Below are 16,920 nucleotides of genomic sequence, written 5' to 3'. Positions count from 1 at the left end.
CGCGTATAATTGCGAACGCGTTCGGCGAGAACGTGTTCGGGGTGAGCTTGCTGTACTGTATTTGTATGCTAACTTGGCATAATATTGCTATCTCTCCATCTTAAATACTGAGCTGTAGCAATATATTAACAATAGAATATGATGGTGGTCATGAAGAAGTTTTACTGTATGGAAAGGATGTAGAGCTGTAGTACTGTCTTCTTCTGCCAGTGAGCTATGTGAAGTAAGCTACATAAGGACAAAAATCTGAACCAAGTTAGAGTAAAAACAGTATAGTTCCTTCCCAAGGCTCATGTAGAAGTGGACACTAATCCACATCAAAGTAGGCCCCTTCTGACTTGACACACGTAGCCCAGAGCTCATTCCATTGCCTGAAACATTTTTCAGAGTTGGTTTTCGGTATCTCCTGCAGGTGTTTCATCGCATTCGTCATCTCTTCTCTCAGTGAATATTGCTTAAGACATGTTGAAGTTTGCAAATCATGATCCAGACTTTTTGAAAACTGATATCATTGGTAATGAGACTTGGGTGTGTGGGTATGACCCAGAAACCAAAGCATAGTCATCCCAGTGAAAGCATGCAAGGTCCCCTCAGTCAAAAACAGCATGACAAGTTCGTAGCAAGGTGAAGTACACTTGCATGTTGGCAGTTTTTTTCGACTGCCATGGAGGTCTGCATCATGAATATGCACCAGAAGGTCAAACTGTTAACAAACATTACTGCCTGGACATTATCCCTCATCTTTGTGACACACTTCAGCGGAAGAGACCAGACTTTTGGATAGGAAGTTGTTAGCTGCACCATGACAAAGCTTCTGCCCATTCTTCTCATCAGATTCAGAAATTTTTGGCCAACCACAACATCCACCAAGTCTGGCAGTTTCTCTGCTCACCAGACATGGCGCTGTGTGAATATTGGTTATCCCACAAGCTCAAAACTCTGCTGAAGGGTTTCTGATTAAAGACGAGAGAAGAGATCATGACAAATAAGATGAAGCACCTTCAGGCGATACCGAAAACTGACTTTGAAAAAATATTTCAGGCAGTGGAAAGAGCGCTGGGCTACTTCTGTTAAGTCAAAAGGGGCTTATTTTGAAGGAGATCAGTGCCCTAGCTTGACAGGTTAGCTATTAACTGTGAATAGGTGTCATGACAAGAATGCAAAATAAACTGCAAAAGAGCAAAATTATGGGCCAAGTTAGGGTAAAATCTTTATAGTTTGCATTTGTAGTACTAGAATACACTATTGTACTCATTTATTTTCAAATGTGCATGAAATCCCACTTTGGGGGACCATCGTATATAACAAACTATCAGCTTTAACAACTCCGTACTGTATTCACATGCTGTATAAGAAGCAGACTTTCGGATATGTGATGAACAGTTTTGGATTGTAAATGTTTTCATTTTATTTTTATACATCTGTTTTCATTTATCTAGCTAGCTACAACAAAAATCAAACTAAATCTAAATTCTTCCTATCCACAGAAACTACTGGCCCCATTTATGACTGGAGTCCGCAAAGCTGGTGTGGCAACTGAGGCAACGTTTGAAACTCGACCCTATAAGCTTCACCGGCTTGAAGAGAGTCCAGCTGCACAGACCACTTGTACGAGGGATGATGCCTTGTTGTTTTATACACAGATGCAGATGATTAGGAGGATGGAGAGTGCTGCCAGTAACTTGTATAAGGAAAAGGTGAGAGTAGTAAATAATAGACCAACAGTTAGATAGATTGATAGATATAAGGAAAAGATGAGAGTGTTACACACAGATATAGATGTGCAGACCATACATACCATACAGTCTCACAAGGAGGTCTGGTCTTAACATGCAGGAAAAGGATATGAGAGAGAGAGAGATTTCTGAGAAATACTTTGCTTTATTATACCTAGTGGTAGACGATTAAAAGGGTGAAAAGTGTTGTTATGCTGTTTTTATTCCAGCATGGCATAAAACTAACATCTTGTCATCTTGGATGCAGAACTGTAACAATAGATTAACACTAGAATAGCCGGGGACATTAAGAGCAATCCAGGACCCACCAACAAATACATATGTCCAACGTGCTCAAAACCTATCACGTCGAGCCGACAGACAAAGGGTTCAGTTCAGTGCAACTCTTGCAAGAACTGGACCCATAACACCTGCACAACACTTGCATCCAAAAAAACATTACACAAACACCTGGACCTGCTCCTTATGCTCCTTCCCCCCATCCACCAACCCCCCTTCCAATCCTACTCCTACTTCCTTCACACCTCCACAGCCAAACCCACCGATCCTTCCCACACCATCCAGTCCCCCAACTCCTCCCATTCCAACTCATCCTAATCAACCTCAACCCATACCTCCACCACAACCTCCTCCTACCCCCTCCCCTCCACCCACACCACCTCCCCCCCGTGCTGCAGCAGCCAACACACATCGCACACACAACATAAACATCCTTCAATTAAACATAGATGGCATAAACACCAAAAAACAAGAACTCACACAATTCATCAAACAACAGAACATACACATTGCCATCTTACAAGAAACAAAACTACACAGAGCACAGAAAACACCAACATTTCATAACTTCACCACCATTCGACAAGACCGGGCCGACAGCGGTGGCGGTGGACTCATCACCATGGTACACAAATCCATCAACTTTGCAGATACCAGTGCACACACAGAGTCACTTCTCCCCCCACATGACACCACAACAGAAATACAATCAATCAAAATACGCACTGGTAACAAATCACACATAACAATCGCTAACACATACATTCCCCCCCAATCGTCGCCCACAGTACCACACAATTACTCACCACAGATACACCACATCACTGACATACCCAACATCATCCTGGGTGGTGATTTCAACGCCAAGTCGTTGGCCTGGCATGTCAACAACCCTGACACAGACAGAGGGCTGGTACTACAATCCCAGACAGACCATCTTTTCATACTAAACAATCTAGACCAACATACCCATATCCCACACCAAGCCCTCTTCCTCCCATCATCTCCAGACATCACCTTCTGCTCCCCAAACCTCGCCCCCACTACATCATGGAGAGTGGTCAAAACCCTAGGCTCGGATCACCTCCCAATCATCATCATTACCAAAACCAGAATCACCCCAGCTGGCCACAGACACACATACACTAATTATAAGAGAGCCAACTGGGAGGCCTTTGTAACTGAAACAGAACAACATCTCGAAACACTAAACAGTACACCCATCACAAACATCAACACCGCTGTGCACACTTTCAATACAATTATACAAAATGCAGACAAAAGACACATCCCAAGAGGCAACAGAAAGAAACACAACCCCAACTTCACACCAGAAATTCAAGGTCTCATCAAACAACGGGACACACTCCGACACTCCCCAACACCCCATACACAAGACATTGTACAACAAATACAAGAACTCAACACTCAGATAAACAATAAAATATCAGAACAGCAAACACTAAACTGGAAAAATTACCTCCAAACACTTGACCACAAAACAAACTTCAGCAAACTCTACAAAACACTAAACAGCATCACGCTATCCAACAGCAACACCACACAATCACATGCTGCCATCACAACAACAGACACCATACCCTCAAACAAACAACAAGCAAACACTCTCATCAATCACTTTTCACAAGTCAGCCATCTAACCCCCCATCCGGAAGACCGACGTATCATCGGATGTAAGAGACAGTTCCCCACAGACCCAGACTATGCACCTTTCACTTACAACCAGACGAAGCACATCATTAACAACCTCAAGCACTCATCTGCCTGTGGACCAGACAACATAAGCAACATTCACCTTAAACACCTAGGACCACAAGGCATACAAGCACTCACCAACATATCAAACTACAGCTACCCACACAACATAATACCCAACATCTGGAAGCATGGCAATATCATCACCATCCCTAAACCCAACAAAGACCCCACATTACCCTCCTCACATCGCCCCATCACACTCCTCTGCACCCCCTCTAAAGTCACTGAATGACTAATACTACAACTAGTCACACCTCACATTCCACTAACCCAGTCACAACATGGCTTTAGGCCACTACACGCCACAAACACCCTTCTTACAGACCTTACACAGAGAGTTTTCGATGACATAAATTCAGCCACCACACAGAACACTCCTAATCACACTAAACATTAGCAAAGCTTTTGATGCCATCCCTCGCCACGACATAAATTCAGCCACCACACAGAACACTCCTAATCACACTAAACATTAGCAAAGCTTTTGATGCCATCCCCCGCCACAACCTCACAAACAAAATACTCAACACAAACATGCACAATAACACAAAAAGATGGCTGGCAAACTACTTAGCAGGCAGATGTGCACACGTAACATTTGCCGGTCAGTCTTCTAACATCAGAAACTTCACAAACGGCGTCCCCCAAGGATCTGTTTTGTCCCCTACACTCTTTAACCTATACATGCATGACATACCCACACCCCACACACCACAGATACACGTAGCTTCTTATGCAGATGATATAACACTTACATGTACACACCAAAATGCAAACACAGCTGCACACATCATTCAACCTTACCTCAACACACTACCCGAATGGTTCACCACAAACAGGCTCAAAATAGCCCCAGTCAAATCTACAGTGACCCTTCTCACAAACTGGACAGCAGAACACAGTCACATCCCACACCTCATCATAAACAACACACCCTTACCACACACACACACACACCCAAAATCCATGGTGTAACATACAATACATCAATGTCATGTAAACAACACATCACAAACATTAAAAATAAAATAACACCAAGACTCAATGCTTTGAGGTCACTTGCCCATACATCATTCGGACACAACAAAGAAACCACTACCACAGTATACAAACAATACATACGTTCAGTGATGAATTATGCAAGCCCTGCCTGGGCTTCTAACCTCACCAAAACACACTACAACACTCTACAGACCATACAGAACAAGGCCCTAAAAATAATCACAGGCTGCACAGCTACTACACCCACAGACCACCTACATCAAGAAACCAAAGTCCTCAAAGTCAAGGATCACCTAGACATGAGAGGCACCCAGTTCCTTGCTGCAGCCTCCACAAACCCACAACATCCTCTACAGTACGTGGCGGCACATCCACCCACACCAAGGAACATCAAAACAACACCCTGCACACAATATCATACACAAATACTGTCATCTCTCCCCCTTCTCCCACCCCAGACCAGCTTCCAGAAGCACATCCACACTCAGATCACTCGCTGCTCCTTTCAGTCACTTAAAGACAACACACAGCTGCATGCACGGCCTCCTGACATCCACCCTTCTGAATCCTATCTTCCCCATGAGGACAGGGTCCACCTGGCCGGGCAGAGATGTGGTCACCATCCAGCCCTCTTAAGCTACTAGAAGAGGCTGGATGACTCCGTCGCTGATGCCTGTCCAGGATGCAACACAGCACCCCATACTATTAAGCACATTATGGAAGACTGCATTCCACACAATCACCTACACCAACAACACAACATACACTCTTTGAGAGCTCTGTGGGAAAGCCCAGTCTCGGCCATGGCCTTCCTAAGGGATTTGGGGCTGTTCGGCAAGACTGCCTAGGGAACAACTACTACTACTACTACTACTACTAGAATACAATGGTAGTCATAAGGAAGTGCTATGGAAGGGATATAGAGTCATTGCATTGTTTGAGGGTGTTGCCCATCTACCGTAATTGCCAGCCTATAAGACTCACCTTCCTATAAGGTGCACCCCTGTTTTGTAAGGACATTTTTTGGAAGAAAAGAATTTTAGTACATTTCATCATACATTTATTGAAAATTGTTTTAGTGCCTTTTTTGGAAAAATGTCTGCACATACAGTAAATTCACAGTAGTTAAACAGAAATCTACTGGTATCAGTGGACACTACTACATAGCAGGCAACAAAACTAATAATTGTTGGTAAAGTCCCTTGCCATTCTTGCAGACAAATCAAATTCTGATATATCAGCAAAAACACACACAAAGCAAGCAGCAAAATACCAACACGTTAAATAAAGCTAGGTAAATACAGGCATACCCCGGTTTAACGATCCAATTGGTTTAGTAAAAACCCATTGCAAGGCAGGGTATCATTCTCGGGATAGATTTAACATGTTAAGTGTAGGGATGCATTTTTGAGCCCTGGGTTTCCCCCCGAACCAAGTCCTAAACCCACCCAAATGAGTCCAATAAAAAAAGTTTAAAGCCATTCTAAATGGCCTAACAGCTGTAAAGGAAGCTAACCAATGCCTAAAACCAGTGCCCATTTGCTTGTACCTAGTCAAGGTCACTGGAGAATTCGATCTCTGACTCATATTCAAACTCGGAATAGAAGAAGCAGCAGCACTGTATACAATCCCACCATCAGACGGTCCCGGGACAGTTAAACAAACATCTGTTATGCATATTAATAATGTGTGAATGACGCAGAATCATCCAAGGTGTGAACTGCTGACGGAGAATCGTTGATGTTTTGACAGATAATTCTCTTGGCAGGGAATGTGATTGATGATGCGACCGGGATAGCCTTCTCAACGGCCCCTCTTTATGTCGTTTTTGCCACTTCTGGTTGCTGAGTTCCTACGATCGGGATAGCCTTCTCAACGGCCCCTCTTTATGTCATTTTTGCCACTGTTCTGGTTGCTGAGTTCCTTGATATTCTTTTATTTTCCAACATTTATTTACAAATTCCTTTGTATTTCCAAAGCATTTTCCCTTGAACAGCCTGAATGTAAACACATCAATCGATGATGTGATAGAGATAGCTTGTTCAAAGGCTCCTCATTATGTTGTTTTTGTTACTGTTCTGATTGCAGAGCTCCTTTATTTTCATCTCTCCTATTTTCCATCATTTATTTAGCAATTCCTTTATATTTTCAAAGCATTTTCCCTTGAACAACCCGAATGTAAACACATGATTTATTGATCATTGATACTATCAGTTTAGCTTTTTTGACGGCCCTCTTCATGTTGTTGAAGCTACTGTTCTGGTTGCTGAGCTCCTTTATTTTCATCTTTCTTATTTTCCAACATTTATTTAGAAATTCCTTTGTGTTTTCAAATTGTTTTTCCCTGAACAGACCAAATATAAACACATGATTTATCGGTCACAGTTTTCATCAGTGCATGAAATAGTTACTCTCTGAGGTTTTCATAATTATTAATCCATTCATCCATCATCCAATCCTGCGTTGCCCCATGAGGTGCATAGGAGCCCAGGGCTAGGTAAGTTGGTCCTGACATTTAAGATGAGAGTGACGAGCCTCATGTATCCCTGAGTGGCGTTATGTGAGCAGTAAACCCCAACCACCCCATGGATATAAACCTTCACGAGCTCAATCCGATTGAAGCGCCAAAATTTGGTTGTATGGTTACCACATAGTAAATGGTTTTTCAGGTGTACAGAAAACCATTTGGCTTGTCACTCAGTGTAGAGTCACCCACAGGCAGAAAGAAGGAAGAGGATGGAATGAAGGAAAGAAAGACAGAAGAGGGAGTGTAAACTCACTCATAGGCAGAAGGACTAGGAAAGAATGAAGGAAAGAAAGACAGAGGAGGATGGAAGGAAAGAAAGATGGACGAGAGGAAAGGGCAGACACCCGAGAGCAGCACTACATCGAGTGAGTAATTATTAATATTTTTTAAAAATTATAGTAACCTCTTAAATAACGCGAGGGTTAGGTTCCTGGAGATGTCGCGTTAGTTAAAAACTCGTTATTTAAACATAATTTTCCCATAAGAAACAATGGTAATACTGAGGGTTACGTTCCTGGACTCTGGGAAAGTCTACCCATTTTGGGAGTTATGCAACTCTAAACTTAAAAGCAACAGTATTAATTTGAAAGAAAATCCACATAAAAAACAAAAACAGTATGTTTGGGTAGAAATAAACAACATTTGATCTGTAGCTGGGCTGAAGCGTTGTTTATTTCTCCCCAAATACATACTGTTTTCGTTTTTTACGTGGATTTTCTTTCAGTTCTGCTTCATTCTTGGCACTGTGAAGTTCCTCAACATTATTCATGCATTAGTAGGTCATAAAAACACTACAGTAAAAACAACATTTTCACTACAGTAAGTAGGTCACAAACAATAACAACACACAGCCTCGCTTCATCTATGCATTACTCGTCATCTGCTGCTGTTCCTCCTCACCTCGCTCCCCCACCTCCCGCCGCTCCCCACCCTAAATTTGTTGTCTCTCCTCTCACTGCTGTCCTTCCTCTTCTTCTGACTCCTGTGCTACTGGTGATGAAGATAACTCCCTTAAGTTTTCTGTCTTCTTCATAAAGAACTGCTCTGTCTTGGTATGAGTGGTTTTCTTCTTTCTGTTCTGCAGCATCAAGTTGTAACACTTTAGATCTGCCATCACTTTCCTGGCCAAATTTTGTCCAAAAATGAGCCAAATTGCTCAGAATGGGGCCAAGCTTCATTTTCGAATATTATAGTTCGAATTAAACCAGTTTAAGTAACAGGCAGATAAAAAATTGTATTTATGCGTAAACTGCCATACACGGTCTACCAGCTCGGGACTGTCCAAGGCGCAGGCAGCTAATTTGAAACCATCACGTACGTGTAAAGTCGGTTAAATCGAGAAACCCTTGTTAGTTAAACATACCTCCTTAAATATTTGCCCATGTTAAAACAAAAACGCGTTTTTTTGAACTTGCGTTAGTTGAGAGGTTACTGTATTATTATGTATTCCATGATAGGTTAGATGACAGTTCAGTGGTCAGACACGAAGTATTCTTTGCTGAGTCGCCTAGTTATCCACATTGTTTTGTACGTCATGTGATGGGCAAGAATCCTTACCTCAAATGACTGGGTTCACTCCACCTATGACTAAAACACATTAATCTAGGTCTAAAAACAGTTTATAAATCAATGTAAACAATATTTAAGTCTAATATATCAAAATCGATGAAAAAATAAAAACCCATCGTTGTGTAAAGTGGTATTTCTACTCCAATCACTATTCTGGGGTATCACATCTAGGGGGTATCATAAGTCATGGTTTGCCTGTACCTACAACTACAGTTCATTCAGGCAAAGGAAATATTTCTGTAAAATCTGTTACCTGTACAAAACAAGCAGCAAAATACTGTGCAGTTTCATAAATTTGAAATCATATACATGTAAACAAAGGAAATGGTAGTATTTCACTAAAAATTGGTACAAGGCAAGAAACAAAAATCAATATAGTACTGTAAATTTGAATAAAACCTTGCAACTCCTGTACATGCATACACAGGATATATCAGTATCTCAGTAAAAACTGGTACCAAGCTTTCAGAATAAATTCCATTTTCATGCCCATGCATCAGTAAAAGCAAATACCGATATTTCATTGAATATTAGTACACAGCAAGCAATGGGGAAAAAAATGTGAATATAAACTGATAATACAGTGAATATTATTAGGAAGAAAAGTTAGATGTCATAAATGTTTTAATCATCATCATCAAAGCCCAGAAAATCATCATCTTCAGAGTAAGGTACTGATAAATCATCATCCCCAGGGCCTGATAACTGATCATCACTGCTGTCATCCAAATGAATCTCCTCACTCCTGGCATTCTCTGAATCAGAAACTGAATCACTCTCTTCAAACAATAAATTGTGCTCGGTAACATCAAGGTCATTACTAATACCACATTTTTTAAATATTTCACAGCTATGGTATTTTACCTTCATATTCAACTGGCTTCTGTTGTGATATTTTTATTCTAGCCTGCATGCATTGGTCATTTCTCCTTACAGATCTAGAGCACCATGATACTGAACCTTTGAAGTCATTGATACCTCCGTTCGTTGCTATCGGTCTCGATTGGTTCATTATTATTTTTGTGGATGCAGTAATCTCTCAATTATCCAACCTAATAGAGCCAAAGGCATGTCCAGGTAATGGTTCCGTCCAGGTAGTGGACTACTCCCCTACATAACCTAACTTTGAAAGCCAGTGTAAAATGCCACTACAGCACAGATATACCCCGGTCTAATGATGCAGTTGGTTAGGTAAAAGCCCATCATTAGGCAGGGTATCGTATCTCGAGTTAAATTTAACATGTAAAGTAGAGGGATGCATTTTTGAGCCATGGGTTTACCCCCCAGGCAAGTCTTAAACCCACCCAAATGAGTCCAAAAACAAGTGTAAAGCCAATCTAAATGGCCTAATAGCTGTAAAAGAAGCTAACCTAAGCCTAGTACTTGTAAATAACTTACTAAAACCAACAATATAAGTCTGGAAAGAAATCAGGCTTAGTAATATAAGTCTGGAAAAAATCAGGCTAAGTTAACTGTACTCCAAAATGACATTTGCATCTAGAGGTATTGCATGTTGAGGTATACCTGTATGTCATACAACACTTGTTCCTGTTGTTTAACAGTATCTGATCAAGCAGACCCATAAACCACAGCCAAGCTGTTACCATGGTCAAGCAGACCCATCATCCACAGACAAGCAATCTCCACTGCAGGGTCATACCCTGCAGCGACATGAAAACGTGAAAAAAATGGCTACACAAGAAAATTGCAGTGGGCACACAAAACGTAATGGTAAAATGGAATTAAATCATGGCAAAATAGAACAAAATCATTGTACAGTATGGTAAGCTAGAATAAAATCATCAGCACTCACGATTCAACCATCCTGCATCAATCTTACCAAGGATCTCCCACTTCTCCAGAATGAGCACTATCCACTTCCTTATCCCTGGTGGAGGGGCCATCATCACACACCCTAGGAAGAGGCATACGAGGAATAGCAAGGCCTGAAGCAGGTAGAGAACAACCACAAATACCACACATGCACCGACATATCAACCGTCTGAAAGGAGCTGTTCACTACACTGTCGCCACGCAGGAACTGAGAATGACCGAAGGGGTCTCTAGCGGACGCTGGGTGAACCACCCAGCTAGACGGGGGTGCCACCAGGCTGTTCCTGCCTGGCTGGGTGCGAAAATGTTCGTGCAGCCGTAATTTCCACCCGGACACGTGCATTTCATTCGGATAAAATGGAAAAATTTACAAATAATGGTCTCGAACAGCCAGATCACAGCATCCGGGTAATGGACTTCCAGATAATAGAGGGATTACTGTACTGCTCTGCTCAAACTTCTTTCATTTAATACCCACATTTTTACTTTTTTAATTTCTGGCCATTTTACGGTTCCTTTTTGGAGATTTTGTTTACTACAACTGGCATCTTTCAGTTGCTGCTCTTTTTTTCTCCAAGTTCGTATAATTTTTTCAGTTGGTGGCTCCCAAAAGTACCACTTTGCTGCTCTATTGCCATGTTCCATTGCATACTCATTAACGCTGAGCTTGAATCCAATTTTATAGCAGTGTCTGCATTGGTTTTGAGTCATGGGTTAGTGACAAAAGTAAATTTAGAATTCTAGAATATCATAAACTATGCCTTTGAGCAGAACAGCTGTGCTGTGTGTCCTATGTTGCTTGTTTTGGTTATGAAAACAAGGAGTGACTATTGTGTGTGTGCTGCAATGTTTTGTGATGCCACATTGACAAATGGGATGCAGCACCATCACTGTTGTTATGTGTCTGCCCAGTGCAAATGGCAAGTAGTGTTTGAAATTTTTAGAATTTCCTTGGCCTTTCTAGGAACATTTCTAATTCATATGAGATACTGATGTGGTAAAGATAATACAGTTGTTAAGGTAAATAATTAAAAAAAAAAAATGTACTATTTTCTTGTGTAGGATGTTTCCTGGGGGAAGGAGGTATGCTGAAATGTTTTGAGCTTTGTCGATCTACAGCCATAAGTCTAGCAATTGCAGTGGGCTTGCACAGTACGCAAGTTCACAGTACGCGAATTGCATAGTACGCGAGTGACCAAAAATAATAACCAAAAGACCTTGATCGCGTGAGTTTAGCCCACAATACGCAAGTTAGAGGAAAGGAGCGGCTCAAATTCACCATTTTCCCTGACTACGTGCCCCCCCACCTCCGCACAATGCTCCCATCATGCTGTCAGTCGTGATATAGATGCACAAAAATTCCCGGACATTAGTGTGATGGAGGGCTGCACAAAACTGTATGTGTCAAGGATCAACACGATCCTTGCTGCCATGGACAAGCTCAAAGAAGTGAAGGAACACGAAATAAGCCACCAAAGAACGGAGGAGGTTCTCGTTAGACAGAGCCCTCCGCTTCTACACAGACAGACACAGGCAGGAAATTAACAGGAGGAGGCAGATGCTTGCAACAAGTTACAGACAGTGGCCTAAAGAGAGTGAAAGTGAGGAACCAGCTACATAATCTGATCCTGTTCCTTTAGAGGAGGACGACGCAGTGTCAGTTGTGTCAACATTGAACTTTGAGGGGTTTTTGGCCGAAGTGACTGAGTTAGAGGCTCGTGGGGAAGGTCCCCAAGAGGAGTCTGAGGACAGAAGTGTTGGCAAGGCAGGGGTGCGGTGAGGGGTATGGCACTGTAAGTGTTGCCGCACCTTGAAACTGCTGTTATTTAAGTCCATCAGGCTTACAGTCTACTGTTGTTAAGGTGACTGACCATATTTTTGTTATTGTAGCTATATCTGCAGTATATGTCTGAAAAATTTTCCCTTTATTATGTCATCAAGGGTAAAAAAATGTCAAGGTATGAGGGGGGCACCGTCCGTATGTAATTTTTCCCATAAGATAATATATTCACAGTGCGCAAGGACCAGGACTGCCCATCCACTCGCATACTATGCGAGCCCACTGTACAGTATTTTACTTCTTCAGTAACTCTGCCAGAAGTTTGACGTCATTTGGCATGATATAAATTGTTGTATTTCTGTGTTAATTATATTATTACAAACACAGGCTGAATATTTGTGTTAGGTGGACACAAACACGGGCTGAATATTTGTGTGAGGTGGACTTCAGCTAACAGCATCCCATCTAGACCTCCTGACTATAAGCCTCACGCTTTCAGCGCATAGCCACCCATCGGTGATCTGGGCCCGTTGGATGCCCCCCCCCCCCATTTTTTTTTTTTTTTTTTTTTTTTTTTTTTTTTTTTTTTTTTATAAATGAAAAAAAGGTTTGTCATAGGCCGGCAAATACGATAATTTGTCAGGCTGTGGTTGGTTCTCATTCCAACAGGTTTTCTCTTGCTATCTGTATCCTACCTCACCCCATCCTTAGATGTGAAGAGAAACTCTTGATGGTGATAATGATAATGATAATATACTGTAATACTTCATTGTAATAGGCCACTTGGGAGAAGCCTGATTCCATTAAGCTGCAAATCTGTTATATTCAGTGGTCCCCCCAGAGATGGGATTTCAAGCACATTTGAAAATAAATGAGCTCAATAGCATATGCTATAACAGAAAGTGTAAACTATTCCTATTTTACACTAACTTGGCCCATAATTTTGCCCTTTCTGCAGCTTACTTCACATCATTGTCATAGCACTGCTTCATGACGAGTACAGTATTACTGTAGTCTGTTATTATAACTCAGCTGTCGTGATGGGGAGAGGGCAATTTCAGGCTAGGTTGGAGTAAGAAGGGTAGGAAACATATGTATTGCACCCCATTGTGACCTCATTTAACAGAAATTGTTCGTTATAGCTGATGGAAGTCCGATGGCATCATAGTGTTTTTTAAATTCGATATCTGGCATATCGAGATATGTTATATCAAGGTTTTACAGTATATTCGTGCTATTTTGTCCTTCCCCAGGCCATCCGAGGGTTCTGCCACTTATACAGCGGTCAGGAGGCAATCTGTGTGGGCATCAAGGGAGCGTTGAGACCCCAGGACTCTGTCATTACTGCGTACCGAGACCATGGTTGGGCACACGTCATGGGGTGCACTGTTACTAGTAGGTATAGCAGTGCTTTGTGTATATATGAGAGAGAGAGAGAGAAAGTAAATATAAAGCTTACAAAATCAAAGTGGGGATAAGGAAATAGAAAACCTAGGAAATCAAAGTAGTTTAGTGCTGGCAGGGCTTGAATCCTGGTGAGAGCAGCTGGCATTATTTAACTCAGGTGTGCATCCTCCCTTTGTGGGTCAGTAGGTAAAATGAGTACCTAGAGTAATACCTAGTGGAAGTACAGTCGACAGCAGAAGTTCATCCCTCTCAGCGTGTGTGATACGAGCCTGTTGATCTGGGAACACTGTCTGAGATAGAGTTGTCAGGTATGGTTTAAATGGCTAACATTAAAGAAATGTGTTCGGAGATAAGTTAAGAACACATTCCCTAATGATAACATTGAACTGCAGCAGGTGGGATAATAACGTTATTGTGAAATGTATGACACTGGTGAATGAAGATTCTTCGCTAAGGACACAGACGCACAGGACTATTTGGACTGGACTGATGTTGCCAGCGAGTATTATATGAAATATTATCGAACGTTTGCAGTCCTAAAGGTGAGGTTGCAAGAAAACATTGATTACGTCAGTTACACACTAAACAAACACAGAAACTGACAGGCGTGTTTCGCGAGTATACGGTTATGTTTTACAAGTTAAATCACTTCCCTTCCTGACCTCTCTCCCCACCCGTTTCTCCTCTTCCCAGTCACGCTCTGCCATCATCCACATCTTGTCGCTAATGCTGAAAATCGAATGCCTGTAGGTAGAGTGTGGAAATATAAAAGTGTTAAATGAGCTTCTTCAACCTCATCGCTATGAAGTGCTGTCCATGACTTGAATATAAATGTTAATAATATGAATAAATTGTCACTGTGGTGGTTAGGAGACATTACTCGTCATCATTTATATAACACATATAATCATTAATACAGTGCTCCAACTACAGTACACTCCCTCTCCACCCCCTCGCAGTCTCCTCTCCCCCATCCACTGTCTCCATCACTCCTCCCACCTCCCTTCCCCCCCTCTACCAGTACCCCTTGTTTCTAGCTGCAACACTCCGAACCCCTTCCCACGGTTTTATTGTACTGACCCTGCCGGACTTCATTTACTAGTTATTTCAAATCTCTGTTTTCTCTCCCTTCTTCATTTTTGTCTCAGGAACCGAACAATATAACGACGTTTGGGTTATGTTTTTGGATTGTATTTTGTAACAGTGTGTATTATTATTAGATTGACAGTGGCGGTCAAGAGGCATTAACTCTTCAAAGAACAGTAGTCAATGCTTCAGTTCTGCCATCATTTTATTACCCCTCCTCCGTAGCCATTAATCTCTTGCTTACACATATTTTAATTCTTTAGTCCTTGGTATTGAACACTGAGTTACGATGGACATTTTGTAATATAAGTAATCTGGTTACTTGTGTGTAATACAGTTGGCTATATAACGGGCACGATTATTGTGTTTATAATGTCACTACAATTACGACTTAAATTCCTGTATATGATAACTGTATTCAAACTATGAATAACCGATCTAGTTAGAGAGGCAAAACGAAGCAGGGTATATTAAGCAAAACCGTGGGAAGGGGTTCGGAGTGTTGCAGCTAGAAACAAGGGGGTACTGGTTGAGGGGGGGAAGGGAGGTGAGAGGAGTGATGGAGACAGTGGATGGGGGAGAGGAGACTGCGAGGGGGTGGAGAGGGAGTGTACTGTAGTTGGAGCACTGTATTAACGATGATTATATGTGTTATATAAATGATGCCGAGTAATGTCTCCTAACCACCACAGTGACAATTTATTCATATTATTAACATTTATATTCAAGTCATGGACAGCACTTCATAGCGATGAGGTTGAAGAAGCTCATTTAACACTTTTATATTTCCACACTCTACCTACAGGCATTCGATTTTCAGCATTAGCGACAAGATGTGGATGATGGCAGAGCGTGACTGGGAAGAGGAGAAACGGGTGGGGAGAGAGATCAGGAAGGGAAGTGATTTAACTTGTAAAACAAAACCGTATACTCGCGAAACACGCCTGTCAGTTTCTGTGTTTGTTTAGTGTGTAACTGGCGTAATCAATGTTTTTTGCAACCTCACCTTTAGGACTGCAAATGTTCTATAATATTTCATATACTACTTGCTGGTAACATCAGTCTAGTCCAAATAGTCCTGTGCGTCTGTGTCCTTAACGAAGAATCTTCATTCACCAGTGTCATACATTTCACAATAACGTTATTATCCCACCTGCTGCAGTTCAATGTTATCATTAGGGAATGTGTTCTTAACTTATCTGCGAACACATTTCTTTAATGTTAGGTATTTAAGCCATACCTGACAACTCTATCTCAGACAGTGTTCCCAGATCAACAGGCTCGTATCACGCACGCTGAGAGGGACGAACTTCTGCTGTCGACTGTACCTCATAACATGGATGATGCTGTACCTAGGGGAAGTACCAGGGTAACTGTGGTAACCTGGATAGCTGTGAATAAACCAGCCACTCAAAAGCCTTAGTTACAAAGATGAGCACCAACACTTAGCACCTCATGGTGTCCATCCCCACCTTTATGTTTTAGTGTCAGATTTCCACATCTCTTACCAGGGATTTCATTTTTGTATGTTGAGTCTATGAATATCCTCTTCCTTTACCACCCAGGTGTCTGTCGTACAGCATTATGCTCCTTATGTGTACTGCTTACAAAAATCTGTCAGTGTTTAATCTCTTTTCTTTCCAGGCATCATGACAGAACTGACAGGACGATCGCAAGGTATGGCGCGTGGCAAGGGTGGGTCTATGCACATGTACGCTAAAAATTTCTATGGGGGAAATGGCATCGTGGGAGCCCAGGTACCAGTTGGTGCTGGTGTAGCTCTGGCCAATAAATATCTCAACAATGGTGCTATTAATGTGGCACTGTATGGTGATGGTGCTGCCAATCAGGTGAGGAAGAGGAATAGTAGTAGTAGTAGTTTTAGGACAAGGTAAAGTAAACAGAGTACAGTAAATATGGTG

At 41.8% G+C, this 16,920-nt stretch overlaps 1 protein-coding gene across 2 annotated transcripts in view; it reads left to right on the top strand.

Moving 5' to 3' along the window:
- LOC145412961 (putative pyruvate dehydrogenase E1 component subunit alpha, mitochondrial) overlaps positions 1 to 16,920 on the top strand; it is a 132,010-nt gene that overhangs the window by 58,946 nt on the left and 56,144 nt on the right. For both annotated transcript variants that reach the window (XM_080282784.1, XM_080282783.1), the window contains 3 exons: positions 1,488 to 1,697; positions 13,759 to 13,900; positions 16,643 to 16,848. In XM_080282784.1, coding sequence (XP_080138910.1) covers positions 1,488 to 1,697; positions 13,759 to 13,900; positions 16,643 to 16,848 — 558 coding nt within the window. The remainder of the gene's footprint in view (positions 1 to 1,487; positions 1,698 to 13,758; positions 13,901 to 16,642; positions 16,849 to 16,920) is intronic.

This window comes from Coenobita brevimanus, chromosome 94 (assembly GCF_032717465.1).
Source record: "Coenobita brevimanus isolate Jiangsu-jjx chromosome 94, ASM3271746v2, whole genome shotgun sequence".
Classification (NCBI taxonomy): Eukaryota; Metazoa; Arthropoda; class Malacostraca; order Decapoda; family Coenobitidae; genus Coenobita; species Coenobita brevimanus.
The sequence above is the reverse complement of the archived record's forward strand: the minus strand, read 5'-3'. Positions and strand labels throughout refer to the sequence as shown.